The following is a 14,978-nucleotide window of genomic DNA, read 5'->3' as shown; positions in this document are numbered from 1 at the left end:
GATGAAAGTGGGTAGACTGTTGGGATGGCATTTGCAAAACTTGTATAAACACCGCAGTGATGCAACCTCTGAAGTTTGAAATGATTCAGCTGACATGATGGAAAGTCTGTCCTAATATTGTGCTTATGTGTACATGGCTGCTGACGGCACCTGGTGAAAACGCTGTGAATGCACCTGGTCATGTTTAAAGGTCCAAGGTTCAGAAATGTGCAAAAATAACAGCAATCGGGATTTTATTGTGTCCTTTTATAATACAGCTGTCTATTTTTATCTCGTGCTCGCGACGCGAAAAGCAGGGTGAAGCAATTGTTTCATGTCTGTCTGTCTCACCGTCTACAATCGTCAGGTTGTGGTTGAGGAACAACCTGTTTAAATTGAATGTTGTATTTTGAAAACGGATCAGAACATGAATCGGAAAATGAACCTGTCGTTTAGCAGTACTTTGGCTTTGAATTCATCCCAAGTGCGTATGCGCAGAGAGGGGCGAGATAATATTTTTACTCTGTCCGCCACACCGTGAAACAAAATTGAAAATCATTCCTAACCGGAAACTTACTGTTTGCTTTGAGGACGTTTTAAAGGACACAAACAACAGGCATGAAGAACTAATGTAACGTGTTAAATAAAGTGGTGTAAAAGACGCTGCATCAACGGCGGTAAAACTTTTACAAAAAACATTCTACAACTTTTATAATCTTTATTTTATTTCAATTGAATTCTATACTGGCAGAACATTATACACTGCAGAACAAAAATCTCCTTTTTGGCACTTTCAAAATCTTTTGTTTAGCAGTTTTAGCAACTGATTTCACTGTTTAGCAGTGAAACGTGTTAAATTTTAAATTATTTTATGAATGTTGAATGACTAAATGTCATTCATTTACAACCCTTCCATTACCGTGCTTAAAGGAAATATCCTACCCTTATCAGCAACCTCACTGGTGGGTAGCTGTTCCTAATTCCCCCCACAGCCGTAGGCTGGGCGCGGTAGTATTGCGATGAACCGGTCTGTGAGTTTGTGTTGTCTGTTTGTCGGCAGAATAATAACTGGACAACGATGGCAGCTAGAATCGCCCAAATCTGGTGCAGAGCTTAATATTGCGAATGGCTCTAACAAGTTCAACTTTGAGCCTTTTTTCAACTTTGAGTTGTTGTCTTTTTCCTTATAATTTGCACAGCGCACAACGAAAAATATAAAATCGACAAGACTATATTTACTCGATTATAATACGGTGGTATTGCACTCAGAATGCAAGTGGATGCATTGAGCCCCGCCTGTCATCTCCTTTCAGGAAGTGCTCCGTGAATACTTAGAGAGACACCCTGACTTTGCTTCAAATGACCTCGGAAAGTCTGTGCTGTCCAAAGCTGAGCGAATGCTCAAAGACAAACATGATGGGCGGCCAAGCAAACCACCCTCGTAAGTTGCACACTGTATTGTACCAACGACGTGAGCGTGAATATGTGAACTGTCCTTTGTCAATCAACTGTTTTTGCCAAGCAATTGTCCTTTTAAACCCTCAATCTGCAGTATCATTTTGCAACCTGAAGTCTTGTATAAATTGTCATTTGGCAATTATTTCATGCATTTCTCTCAATTAGTCTGGAACCCTTCCGCTCTTGCCCTGTCTGCTCTGTGTTCGTGCAGCAATGCTTACGCGTTCTTTTGTGCCGAGCTTATTGGCAGCCTTAAAGATATGCCCAGCACAGAGCGTATGCAAGAGTGCAGCCGACAGTGGAAGGTTCTCTCCGCAAAAGAGAAAGACTTGTACCATCGGCGTTGTGACCAGGTATGGAATATGAGTATGTAGATATGGCTTGAGGACATTTGTATCATTTATACCATCATAACCCTTTTAGTGTATAATTTATAGTTACGAACGAAGCATTTTGCTATTTTAAATGTGAGATGCCTATTCAGACTGTCATTATTTGGAGGAGAGTTCTTCTGCAGTTAAATAATATTGGAGAACTGTTGTGTCTGTTCCATGTCTTCATGTTTGTCATTGATTAATGAATGTAATTTTGATTCCTGCAAGTGTGCCCATAATATTTGTCTCTTCCCTGAATGTTTTGATAAAATATCTGTATTTAACCTTCGATACGTGTAATTGTTCTTTCGATACTTCGATACGTGTAATTATTGATAAACTATCATGCTGCAGTTGTTTAGGGACTTGGGAGGTCGCTTATTTCTTGCCTTTCACTCCCCACTGATAGTACTCGTATGTAAGCTCTTCTTCCCCACTCATGCAGATTTTATCTCGAGGTACAATGCTATGATTTATTATTACTTGGAAAAAAATATATATTTTGACAAATATGTTGATCTCACTGGTTTTTGTGTGTGCGTTCGTGTGTGTTGCGTCCGTTCACTTATACTTGCCTACAGGTCACAATTTTCAACTGATCTTCACAAAACATCACCGAACGGTAGAGTTTTGAGGTCAAAAGGTCAATATAGGCCAAAGGTCAACCACTTTTTTCGAATTTCTAAAATCCTCAATTTTCATCCAATTGACTTGAAATTTGAATAGGATTTTCCTATCAGCTAACTTAATTTAATCACCATCTATTTTTGAGGTCAACATAGTCCAAAAGGTCAACATAGGCCAAAGATTAACAACCTTTTCAAATTTCTAAAATCCCAAATTTTCATCCGATTAACTTAAATTTTGATGATTTGCATATCAGGTCATTGAATTCAACCACCAATTATTTTTGAGGTCAAAAGGATGCTCTACTGAGTGACATTCTACTTTGTTTTATTTTGCCAAGTGTCGGTCTGAGTGATTTTTATGCCTCTGTTGACGAAATCGCCGGAGGCATTATGTTTTCAGGTTGTCCGTCCGGCTGTGTGTCTATCTATCCGTCCGTCCGTGATAGGTTTTCGTTGCCGCGATAACGTGAGAACGGCTTAAGGTCAAACTTGGTGCAGGTATGTATAATGAGGTAAAGATTAAATTATTAGATTTTGTGGTCACAAGGTCAAAGGCCAAAGTTGAGAAGTCATGTTAGGTGAAAATCCTGTAACTTGTGAAACAGTGATGGGATTCTGACCAAATTTGGTACACTTAGGTAGAATTATGTACAGGATAGTACAGGTGCAGTCGTGGCCAAAAATATTGGCATCCTTGCACTTTTTGTTCAAATAATTCGCCATTTCTTCCAGAAAAGTGTTGAAATTAAAAAAATATTTTGGTACTCCAAACCAAAATATTTCGCATTTCCAAAAATATTTTGGTACTATTTTGGTATTTCTTTGGTTTGCAGTAGAACAAAACAAAAAAAGCTGAAAAAATTGCTAAATCTTAGCTTTTTCCACACAGAAATTATAAAATGGTCCAGACAATATTATTGGCACCTTTTAGAAGTTGATAGAAATAATTCGATTTCAAGCAGGTGATTCTCCTTTACTTTTGAATTTAACTCACCTATGGTGAGTTGCAGGTGCCTACAATATAAAAATGACTCATTCACCCAGTTTGAAAAGAAAAAATGAGTCGTTCTGCTGTTTTGTGTCAGTGTATACCTCAATGACCATGGAGAAAAGAAAGAAACCCAGAGAATTGTCTGAGGAGGTCAGACACAAGATTGCAGCCAAGCATGGACAATCACAAGGCTACAAATCCATCTCCAGAGACCTTGATGTTCCTGTGTCCACCGTATGCAATGCTATCAGAAAGTTTAAGGCCCATGGCACTGTAGCCAACCTCCCTGGACGTGGCCGCAAGAGAAAACTTGATCGAAGATTGCAGCGAAGGATTGTTCGAATGGTGGAGAAAGCACCTCGATCAACTGGCGAACAGATTCAAGCTGTCTTTCAGACACAAGGTGCGATAGTTTCAACTCGCACCATCCGTCGCCAACTCAAAGAAATGAGATTGATTGTATGGTAGGAGACCCAGGTGGACCCCACTGCTGAGAGAGAGACATAAGAAAGCACGTCTGGAGTTTGCCAAAACACACCTGAACAAGCCAAACTCCTTCTGGGAGAATGTCATGTGGATAGATGAGACCAAATTGGAGCGTTTTTGTAAAGCACATCATCTCTGTTTACAGAAAACAAAATGAAGCCTTCAAAGAAAAGAACACCTTCCCTACAGTAAAACATGGAGGAGGTTGAGTGATGTTTTGGGGTTGCTGTGCTGCCTCTGGCAGTGGGTCCCTTGAATGGGTGCATGGCATCATGAAATCAGGAGATTACCAAGGCATTTTAGAGCGCAATGTTCAACCCAGTGTCAGAAAGCTGGGTCTCCGTCAAACCTCATGGGTCTTGCAGCAGGAAAATGACCCCAAACACACTACAAATAGCACCCAGGAATGGTAAGAATACGCTGGACTGTTCTGAAGTGATCAGCAATGAGTCCAGATGTAAATCCCATTGAACACCTGTGGGGAGATCTGAAAACAGCAGTTGGGAGAAGGCACCCTTCAAATCTGGGAGAACTGGAGCAGTTTGCAGAAGAGTGGGCCAAACTTCCAGTGGAGAGGTGGAGGAAGCTCCTCCATGGCTATAGGAAGTGCTTGACTGCGGTTATTTTGTCCAAAGTCTGTGCTACAAAATATTAAGTCTTGGGTGTCAATAATTTTGACAATGACATTTCTTTTTATTTTCTGATTTAAAAGGATATATTGAGTTCTGAATCAAAAACAAAGGTTCTGTAATATTAACAGTGAAATAAAGAATTGTGGAGGCCAAATACTTTTGTCAATTTCAACTTATTTTCGAGAAAATTGTGAGTTATTTGAAAAACGTGCAAATGTGCCAATTATTTTGGCCATGACTGTTTGTATAATGATGTAAAGATTCACTCATTACACTTTGGGGTCAAAGGTCAGGTGAAAATGTGAACTTGAGAACGGCTGAAGTGATCCAATTCAAACTTGGTACAGGTACGTATAATGATGTAAAGGTTAAGTGATTAGATTTTGGGATCCCGAAGTCAGAGGTCATGTAATGTAAAAATGTGATAACTTAACAGCTGTATGGATTTAAAACAAACTTGGTACAAGTATTATAATGATGCAATAATATGGGCAGAGGCATATCGGTCGATGTGGTGACGTCGTTCTAGTTCATTTTATTTTTGAGGAATTGCCTTGATTGGAGAGGGGTTTATTGTTCTTTTTGTGGATTGGGTGGTGGGGGGAACCAAACTTTTGCTGGTGTGCATTTTGAAGAATTGCTTTTCTGGGTTTCTGACAGGGATTTGAATAACCTTTTGTTTTAATGCGCTGAATGAATGCTGCAGAAAAAGAAGCAATATGAGCTGGACATGCAGAAGTTCCTAGAGGTGAGCACTTGGTACCATTGAGAGCACTTAAATGTTATTTGTATGTTGTGGCTACTTAGTTATTCTGATTCAACTTGTCACTTAATTTCAGCCAAAATGCAAAGCCTTGAGCGTTTAGAATATCTGAATGGAGGTTTTAATCAATAGGCAAAAACAGGAAAAAAAATTGCACAGTTCTTTAATCGTGCATTGTCAAATATTAAGGCTACAAAGTTAGGAATTGTGAAGTAAAATAAATATTTAGATTGTTTGTGTATTTATTTTGACTCTTATTTGGATAAGACCTTTCTCAATAATGTCTGGATATTTGGTTAGTTAAAACTATTATGGAATTTGGTGAACTCGCACGGTATATTGAGGGAGACGGTTCATTTTGAAATCCTTCCTGCTATCCAGGGCCTGTCAGAGGAGGAACGGGCACGTGTACTTGGCGACACAAAATCAAGAGATGGGAGAGGGATGACTGCAGGTGCTTTGCTTCCAGCTGCACGTGAAGCTTCTGCCACATCATCGGTAGGTCATACATTTGAGACACCATGAATATATTTGGAGATATTTGTCGCAGTTTTTTGGGTATGATGAAAATGGGTTTTTTGGTGTTTGTACTGAACCTTGTACTACACACTATAATTGGTCTACTGCAGAAATGTTAAACACATGTTCACAACAAGGTAATAGATTCGTTTTTAAAGTTCAAGTTTGCAAAAATAATCAAAAAATGATCTCAGCTTCACAATTTACGAACGACTATTATTTATGAAGGTGCTAGTCAAACAATTTTGATATTGCCGAGTTAACATCTTCTTATCTTTCTTTTCACTGCTTTATCCTATGCAGTCATGTGAAATAACTTTGAATACCTTCGCCACAGGTCCCGGCAATTGCAGAGCGGCCTCAGAGGCCCATTTCGGCCATGTTTATTTTCTCTGAAGAGAAGAAAAAGAAGCTTCGAAAGAAAAATCCCGACATGCCAGAGAGTGAATTGACGCGACTTCTTGTACGCTTGTGGGGAGAGCTTTCAGAAAAAAAAAAGGTGACTCGTGCTTTGTGCTGTTCACTTTTATTGGCAATGGATTGTTGAATAACCTTAGTCTTTAATGCCTACCAACAAATGTGAGAACTTCATCCTATGGGATGTTTATTTCATTTGATAATATATACTCGTATGTTTTAAAAAAAAATTTATTTGTACTTTGCTATTTATTTATTTATTTGTGCAGTTATTGTTTCGTTGCTGTATATTGCAGCCTGTATGCTCCATGTGGAAATTGTGTCATTTGCTGGGATGTTCAACTAAACTTGTACCGTCCATGGCTTGGTTTTCAGGAAAGATACAAGAAGCTTGAAGCATCCATGAAGGCGGACTACGAACAAAAGGCTCAAGCTTTGCTGAAAGAGCGCAAGGAGTCTGTCACGAGGAAGGGCCAAATGCCTGAGCCACCGAGGATGCCTGAACAGCTGTTCCAGCAGAGTAAACTCGATAACTACATGACCCGCTTCAAGGTATTTTTGTGAAAAGTACAGAAATGGTGTGGAGATATGGAATTGGGTAAATTCTTGCACCTGTGCAAACCTGTCATAAAACGCAGTGCAATTGGTGTATTTAATGCCCAATTTTACTTCCTTCATTGATTTAGGAATACCTTGTGGATGACCATTTTGTACGTGCTCGGATTACCAAAATGCATCAGCGGACCTCCCTGTCTGTTCACCGACTAAGAATATGGGTTGTATTGTGCCAATAATATTCTTGGTGATCATAATTGGATTTTTCTAAACTGATACTCATAATTGACAAAGATTCTTTATATCTTTATTTATATTTATAAATGTCTCTGTATAACTCTAACTTTCCTGACAGGTCAGTATTGGTCAATAATTTGTATATCTTTCTTCTTCTTCTTTGTTATCTTCTTCTTCGCATCCTTCTTTTTCTTCTTCTTCCTCTCTTCATTCTTCTCCTTTTACTTTTTCTTTGTATGACTTCAGATTGTTCTTGTAAAGAAAACATGTACAGTAAAAGCTGTGTTATTCAGCATTTTACAAACCAGCACATTTTAACAACCAGCAACTCAATTAAGTTGATGACTCACACCCACACAGCTGTCTCACCGATTACTACCCCATGAAAACAGGAAAAAAAAACAAGGTAGAGTCGATCTGGCCTCCTCAGCTGTGAAAACGAGGCTTATCTCTCAATGACCTTCCAATATATCTAAAGCTGTGACAAATAGCAGAAACTCTACAATACAAGCAGGGTGCCTCATTTGCATTAAATAAATAATCAGAAGAAATTAAACAAGTTACGGATGTAGCTTCAGGACGATCTCTTATCTTCTTATATCGCATTGAACTTGAGGAAGACCGAGAAGAAGTTCTATTTGGCCAAAAGCTTGTCGAAAATAAAAGAGCGTCCTGAAGCTACGTCCGTAACTTATTACTTTCTTCCGATTTTATTATATATATATATATATATATATATTTATATGTTCCGTTGAACTTGGGGCCGACTCAGAAGAAGACCTTTGTTGGTCGAAAGCTTGTCGACAATTTAAGATCGACGTCCTGAAGCTACGTCCGCGTCTTATTTAATCTAACGATTATTTATTCAATGCAAATGAGACGCCCTGCTCGTACTGTGGAGTTTCTACTATTTCTTAGTTATATATATATATATATATATATATTTTTTTTTTTAATAAACAGGAATTAAATTCCTGCGCGGGGCTAGTGTGAAAATTCGGACTCAACCCGGGACTCTAACCAGGGACCTCCATCACTTTCACGGTGATAGCCCAATGCGCCATTGAGCCAACGGAATCTCCTCAGAAATTTTCCACACATAACAATGCGAGCTTTATAATGGCCGATGTCTTACGTACAGTAAAATATGTCTTACGTATAAACCCCGGATGTGAGTGTATGTATATACATGCGTATGTACGTGTATGCAAGTATATGTAGAAGTGCATTGGAGATTAACTCGTCTACAATTTTTAATAAACAGGAATTGAATTCCTGCGTGGGGCTAGTGTGAAAAATTCGTGCTCAACCCGCGACTCAAACCAGCCGGAAAAACACCGGGAAAAGCTATTATAAATATTTCAAAACTCATCTGGTCACAAGTATGCCTCACTGACCGGGTCCTCAGACGAGGGCCTCGGCTATCCCGTTTTGGCCCTTCAACCTCGATACGGTCAGTCAATGTGGGCCAGCAGGGGCACATACACATCCACATGCAGCAACTGCACCTGGATGCGTACATACCCCCACCCCCAGCCAGTGCGAAGAACAACACCAACACCTCCACATCCAGAATCCACAGCACCAAACAAACATGGTGGAACACTCAAACACCCACCTTTATACCCTTCACCACTCCCCAAAAAAACACACCAGATCATTCATACACACACATACACACCCATACACACACAACACCAACCAACCAACCACCTACCCTTACATCATACACCACTCAACACACAAAAACACACACTCATGCAAAAATTAATTCATGCAAAAACACACACCCTCACCCACTCACTCATATACACAAAATAAGAAATAATAATGGTAATTAAAAAAAACAAAAAAAAAAACACAACCAACTGACACCGTTCGACGTGCCTCCATAAACTTCCTCCACATCCAAAATGAGCCTTTCAAGACAACCTGGCCACCTTGTCACACGTCCTCCTTCTTTCTGTCCCACACACTTCAAGCCGAGCAAGAAATGCAGAAAATGAATTGCCAATATACCCTCCACACCCCACCTCAAATGGCTGACACGAAACTCGCCAACCCTTCTCCCGGCACTCTGCCTCCAGCTCACTGTACTTTCCTCTCTTCCTCTCGTGCACCTCCTCCATGTTCTCTTCCCAAGGTACCGACAACTCCCCTAAGATGACCTGTCTTGTTGCACTTGACCAAATGACAATGTCAGGCCGCAACCTTGTCACACAGATCTCCTCTGGGAATACCAATTGTGGCTTTAGGTCTGCCACCACCTGCCAATCACAAGCATCTGACAGCCCTCTTGCTTTCCACCTCCTCCTCTTTCCACCTCTTACCACTTGGCCCTCTTTGACAAACCACACCTCTCCCCCATCAGTCTCCTTCTCCACTCTTCTCTCTCTCGATCTCAGCACCTCTTGTTGCACCATCTGCACCACCACCACCAGCACCTGATCATGTCGCCACCTGTATCTTCCTGCTGCCAATGCCACTGAGCATGCACTCAGTGCATGCTGCACCGTTCCCACACCTCCACCCAAATAACATCTCTCGTCCTGCAACAACCCCCACAATCTCAAGTTTACTGGTGACGGAAGCACATCATACGTTGCCCGCAACAGGAAATTCAACAATATTGGCTCCATCCTCCAAATCTCATGCCACTTCAACATCCTCACCCGCACACCTTCCCACTTTGTCTTTTTGGTGTTGTATGAATTTTATAGTTTTCAAATTTTGACTTTATTTTGGTTTTGTCTCAAATTGTCCAACAAATAATGGTTTCATCTTCCTGTTTCTTCTTATAACAAATGTCTGAATTTTGTTTGAATTTTATTTTCCTGCCACGCCTGCTTTCCTTTTGCCACAATAAATGAAGCAAGACTTAACTGCGCATGTTTTCTACAGAATGACCGCAGAAAAGCCATAAAGGCACTGGAGGTTGAATGGAAAAACTTGGATAAGAAGCAGAAGATGCCATGGATTAAAGCTGCAGCCGACAGCCAAAAAAGATACGAGGTGAAACTTCCATGACTTTTCCTTTTGCTTAAAATAATAAGTCTAACTTCACAATTTTGTATGCTGTAATTTTCCAGGTATCATTTTGCATCTTCTCCTGAAGCCAACAAAAAAAACAAAACAAAGGGTGCATGCATAAGTGCATTCATATTTTTTTTTACCTTGTAACTTCGCAAGACTATCATATCTATCCAACAAACCTTCGCATGGCTCTGCTGAAATTCCTTTAATTCACACTTGTCGGTTCAAATATAATTACGTTTGCCAACCTGCCTTGTTAAAATTTTCGGGTAAAATAAAAAAAAAGTCTCATGCATCTTAATAATGGCAAGCTGGTGTCTCCAAGTCTTCAAGAAAGAATAAGTGCTCAAGTAATTCAGTTTGACAAATGGGAACTGTGTTGGCCCACCTTAGGTGAGCAACGTGCTGCAGTGCAATTTTGGAAATGCACTTGATATTTACCCTGCGCTCACGAAGCGAAAAGCAGGATGAAGCATTTGGTTGTGTACGTGTGGTGTGCGTGTACATTTTTAAGAATTCATTTTCTTGGCAACCGTTGGTCCGATTGACACGAGATTTTACCATAGGAGCGCCTCCACCTGTAGAATTTTTTTTATTCATAATTATGATGTCACATGGTGCGGACGCCATCTTGGAAAAATGTTACACCTCTATATCTCCAAAACCTCTCAATGGAAAAAATTGAAACATGGCACGTTGTCAAGTACTCCCCATGGAAGAACTACGAGCCAAGAAGAAGAGAATGTCAGGGACAGCATTCTTTTATACTCAAGGCTCAGATGTCATCCTGATCTGCTCCACCAATCCCAGTCCCATCTCAGCAGTCCTTGCGCCAACCAAGCCCGGACCAATCACTGCTCTTCGGGGCGTGGCCTCACGGACCTGCCTGCTTGTATTGCGATGTGACGGCTGCGGCACCAGCAGTAGTTGAATGTCCCGGTTCCGGTCGCTTTAATTAGTGTTATAAATGCGCGATTTCTTGCTAGGTGTGTGTGCTGCTGGTGTCATAAGGGACAGAGGAAAAATAACAGAGGCCATTGCACACGGGATTAATTACCCATAATCCCGAACTAATTAACATAACCCCACCCCTCGTGATGGGAACGAAGATGTGCGCTTACACGACATACGGTCTACCGAATCCCTACTTATGTACATTGTTTCTTCTTCTTCACGGCAGTCGGAGCACACTACCTATGCAATTCTACCTGGACTAAGGTAATCATTGCCTACGGCTACCCCCTACAAACGTAACAATATGTTAATGATGTCATCGGTACCTTCATTATGACATCATAATTCGACAAGCACAACGCTTGATCCGATCAGTATGAATTTTTTTTCCTGTTATTGTTGGTCCGATTGTCACGAAATGTACACCATTGGAGCGCCTCCACCTGTATAATTTTAGTGATACTTATGACGTCATACATCATGTGGTACAGGCGCCATCTTGGAAAAACGTTGCACCTCTATATCTCCGAAACCGCCCCATGGGAAGAAATTGAAACGTGGTTCATTGTAAAGAACTCCACATGGGGAATAAGTGTTAACGATGACATCATTGGTGCCATAATTATGATGTCATAATTCGACAGGGACAATGCTTGGTCTGAACAGTTTGAAAATTCTTGAGCATGATTCACACAACAATTATATTAGAGAATATAAATTTATGATGCCATTGCTCGCGTGGTCTGGTAGCCATATTGAATGAATAATGAATGATCGTTTTAAGGCCATTTTCCCCGCCAGAGCGGGGGCTAGCCTTGCGGGCCCCATGACAATCATGGTTCCCTGTTTGAGGCAATGTTTTTATTGCCGGATGCCCTTCCTGACGCCAACCCTTGGTCACGCTCTTACGATGCGCAGGGATACGGTGTACCTATTCATATTGGATGAAAGAAAAAAAAACCTTCAAAAACAAAGGTTGGCTCGCACCAAGTTGACTGCGCAGAGTAAGTATTCCATGAATACCATCTAGTTTTTAATAAAAGATTGAGGCTTATGGAAGAGCTAGCACACTGAACATATCAGGACGTAAGATAAAACAACAGGCATTTTAAAGGCCATTTTCCCTGCAAGAGCGGGGGTTAGCCTTGCGGTCCCCATGACACAAAAACGGGACGCAAAACATGCAAGCATGGAGAAGGAAACTCCAAGGAGGAAAACTTGGAATATTAGGAGGAGGTATTTTGGGTGTGGGTTAACGAGGGTAGAAAATATGGTTTTCAGTTGGGGATGGCCTGAGATGGTGGTGAACAACTGTCTTGAAGACCTGGAGGGAAGATTGAGATTGAAGAGAATGTGGAAGTTGATTCCACAGGTGGATAAAAGGAGGAACAAATGAGTGTGAGCATTGATCCTGGATTAAGGTAAGTTTCACCAGAAGGGGGTTGATGGTGGACTGTGTCACGTGTGTCAGCCATGCAGAAACCTAGGGGTGAGAGGAAGGACAAAACATCATAGAATGCCCAGTGCCAGAGCAGAGGGTGTAAGACCAGAAAGGAGGCGGAAGAAGACAGAGAGACAACTGATGGCAAAGTGATAAGCCCATCGACTCAGCTTCAGCATGGGAGATGCCAATGATCTTGAAGGCCTTGGCTTACATGGCGTCAAGCTGCAGCAAGATGTGAGGCAGGGGAGCCAGCCCAGAGAGGAGAGCAGTACTCCATCAAGCTGTGGATGAAGGCCTTTTTAGGTGGATAGGAGTTCAGGTGTGCCAAGGAAGGACTTTGTACAGTGGAGGATACCCAGTCTGCCACTGGCTTTGGAGGCCAATGTTGAAAAGTGGTTTGCCCAAGAAAGATCATGGCTGATAGACGATAGTGAGACGCAGGAATCTGGATGATTGAACTTCCTCTAAAGAATTGTTAAGAAGCTATATTGGGGTGGGAGGGAGTGGGAGGGATTTGCCAGACTTTCCTTTCAGAGAGAGATAGTGAGAGTGAGAGATTTGTTGATGAATTCACGCATTGGTGTTGAAAGATACTATTCAGGCATCGGAGAGCAAAATATGAATTTTCCAAAGATGGTTTCATTAGCCTTTCGAACATGACCTCCTTTTGACCATCGTTGAGCCAAACCCTGGATGATACGGCTCTTGATAAGTGGAATGACATTTTCCTATGTGATTCATAAGATGAATTTGATAAAGACTGAACAGTATTTCAACGTATCCTGTTCAGTTACACTCTGCTCTTTGTACATTGTATTCCCTACCTTCCTGTTTGCAAATGTTCACCCACCTTTGTTTTCAACAGTATAGTTGCCTAGTCTTTCGATCGTTACCTATGCCATCGAAGGTGGATGGAGGTTATATTTTCACCCCCTTTTTGTCTGTGAGGAGAATATCTCAAAAAGTTATGGTTGTATTGAGACGAAACATTGTGGACAGGTTGGGTGTGTGACGATGAATTGATTCGAATTTAGTGAGGATCTGGATATGGATACGGATACGAGAATTTTTACCTCCACCACCAAAGGTGGATGGGAGGTTATGTTTTCACCCCTGTCTGTTTGTTTCTCTGTGAATAGGATATCTCAAGTTGTGGATGGATTCGGACAGAATTTGGCAGAGAGGTAGCATATGTGACGAGGACGAAATGATTCGATTTTGGTGAAGATTAGGATTCAGATCCGGCTAGTATAATTTCTTCAGTGATTTTTCACCATTGGCAGATGGGGCCAAACATTATATATAGCAGGATATCTCAAAAAGGTGTGGACGGATTTGGACGAAAGTTGGTGGACAGGTTGTGTGTGTGACGAGGACTAATCGATTCGATTTTGGTGAAGATCTGATTATGGATTCGGATACGAGAATTATTTGATTTTTAAGTGATTCTTCACCATTGAGAGATCGGGCGAAAAGCGATATATAACATATTTTAAAAAGTTATGGACGAGTTATGACTAATCTTGGTGGATAAGTTGGTTAGGTGACGAGAACAAGCCGATTAGATTTTGGTTCAGGTCTGAATCCAGATCCGGCCTATCAGTGGGATGCAAAACATAAACTGTTCAGCCTGGTGGAGGTACGCGCTCTACCGAGTGGCGTTCTAGTTTATTATATTTTCCTCAGTCATTGAGAGATTGTGCCAAAAACGATACATAGCACGATATCTCAAAAGGTTGTGGAGGGTTATGCCAAAACTTGGTGTATGAGTGGGTAGTTGACAATAACAAGCCAATTAGATTTTGGTTCAGATGCAGATCTGGCTTATGAGCAGGATACAAAACATAAATTGTTTCAGCCTGGTAGAGGTATGCGCTCTCCCGAGTGTCTTTCTCGTTATGAATTGGGATCTCAAGTTCAAATCCCATATACTTTGTTCACTCCTAATTGTCTGCCCTTGTAATTCATGTAAACCAACTGATTTATTTTGACGTCCTCGCCAACACTGATTGTGTGCAAAGCCTCTTCCATGAGCATTTGATCAGTCAAACAAATGAACAACAAGACCGAAAGTCTAAAAGCGGCGTAGCGGGGCTTGTAAAATATTATAAACCACAAACACATATGATTAGCTTTTTTAACAGTCGATAATGCTGTTTATGACATTAAACAGACATTTGGAGGAATCCGTGAGGTAAGTTTTACTTGTAGATCTACTGTAATCTATATACCTCACAAGGGTTGGGTAAATATCATGACCCTTCCTGCCGCTAAAGTGGCGTTTTTCGTAGCGGCCCTTGGAAACCCACCAATTAAGGTTTTGTTTTGAAAACCACCAATGAAACCCACTTTTCCTGCTGTTTAACACGAAACTGAAAGGGAGGAAGCCCAGGTTGTGCTCATTTGCCAAGCAGCTAACTAGCGCTTGCCAAGCCAGCCGTTCCTTAATGGTTTTGAACGGAGTGTTTGCTCGAATGCTTAAACCACTTTAGGCCATGGGGCATACC

At 41.1% G+C, this 14,978-nt stretch overlaps 1 protein-coding gene across 3 annotated transcripts in view; it reads left to right on the top strand.

Annotated features, from left to right (window-relative positions):
- Positions 1-14,978, top strand: part of UBTF (upstream binding transcription factor) — a 67,633-nt gene that overhangs the window by 39,411 nt on the left and 13,244 nt on the right. For all 3 annotated transcript variants that reach the window (XM_068102738.2, XM_068102739.2, XM_068102740.2), the window contains 7 exons: positions 1,293-1,420; positions 1,649-1,790; positions 5,256-5,297; positions 5,694-5,810; positions 6,169-6,330; positions 6,624-6,800; positions 9,942-10,052. In XM_068102738.2, the coding sequence (XP_067958839.1) occupies positions 1,293-1,420; positions 1,649-1,790; positions 5,256-5,297; positions 5,694-5,810; positions 6,169-6,330; positions 6,624-6,800; positions 9,942-10,052 (879 nt within the window). The remainder of the gene's footprint in view (positions 1-1,292; positions 1,421-1,648; positions 1,791-5,255; positions 5,298-5,693; positions 5,811-6,168; positions 6,331-6,623; positions 6,801-9,941; positions 10,053-14,978) is intronic.

The sequence above is a fragment of the Myxine glutinosa genome, chromosome 7 (assembly GCF_964187855.1).
Source record: "Myxine glutinosa chromosome 7, kmMyxGlut1.1, whole genome shotgun sequence".
NCBI classification, from domain to species: domain Eukaryota; kingdom Metazoa; phylum Chordata; class Myxini; order Myxiniformes; family Myxinidae; genus Myxine; species Myxine glutinosa.
The sequence above is the reverse complement of the archived record's forward strand: the minus strand, read 5'-3'. Positions and strand labels throughout refer to the sequence as shown.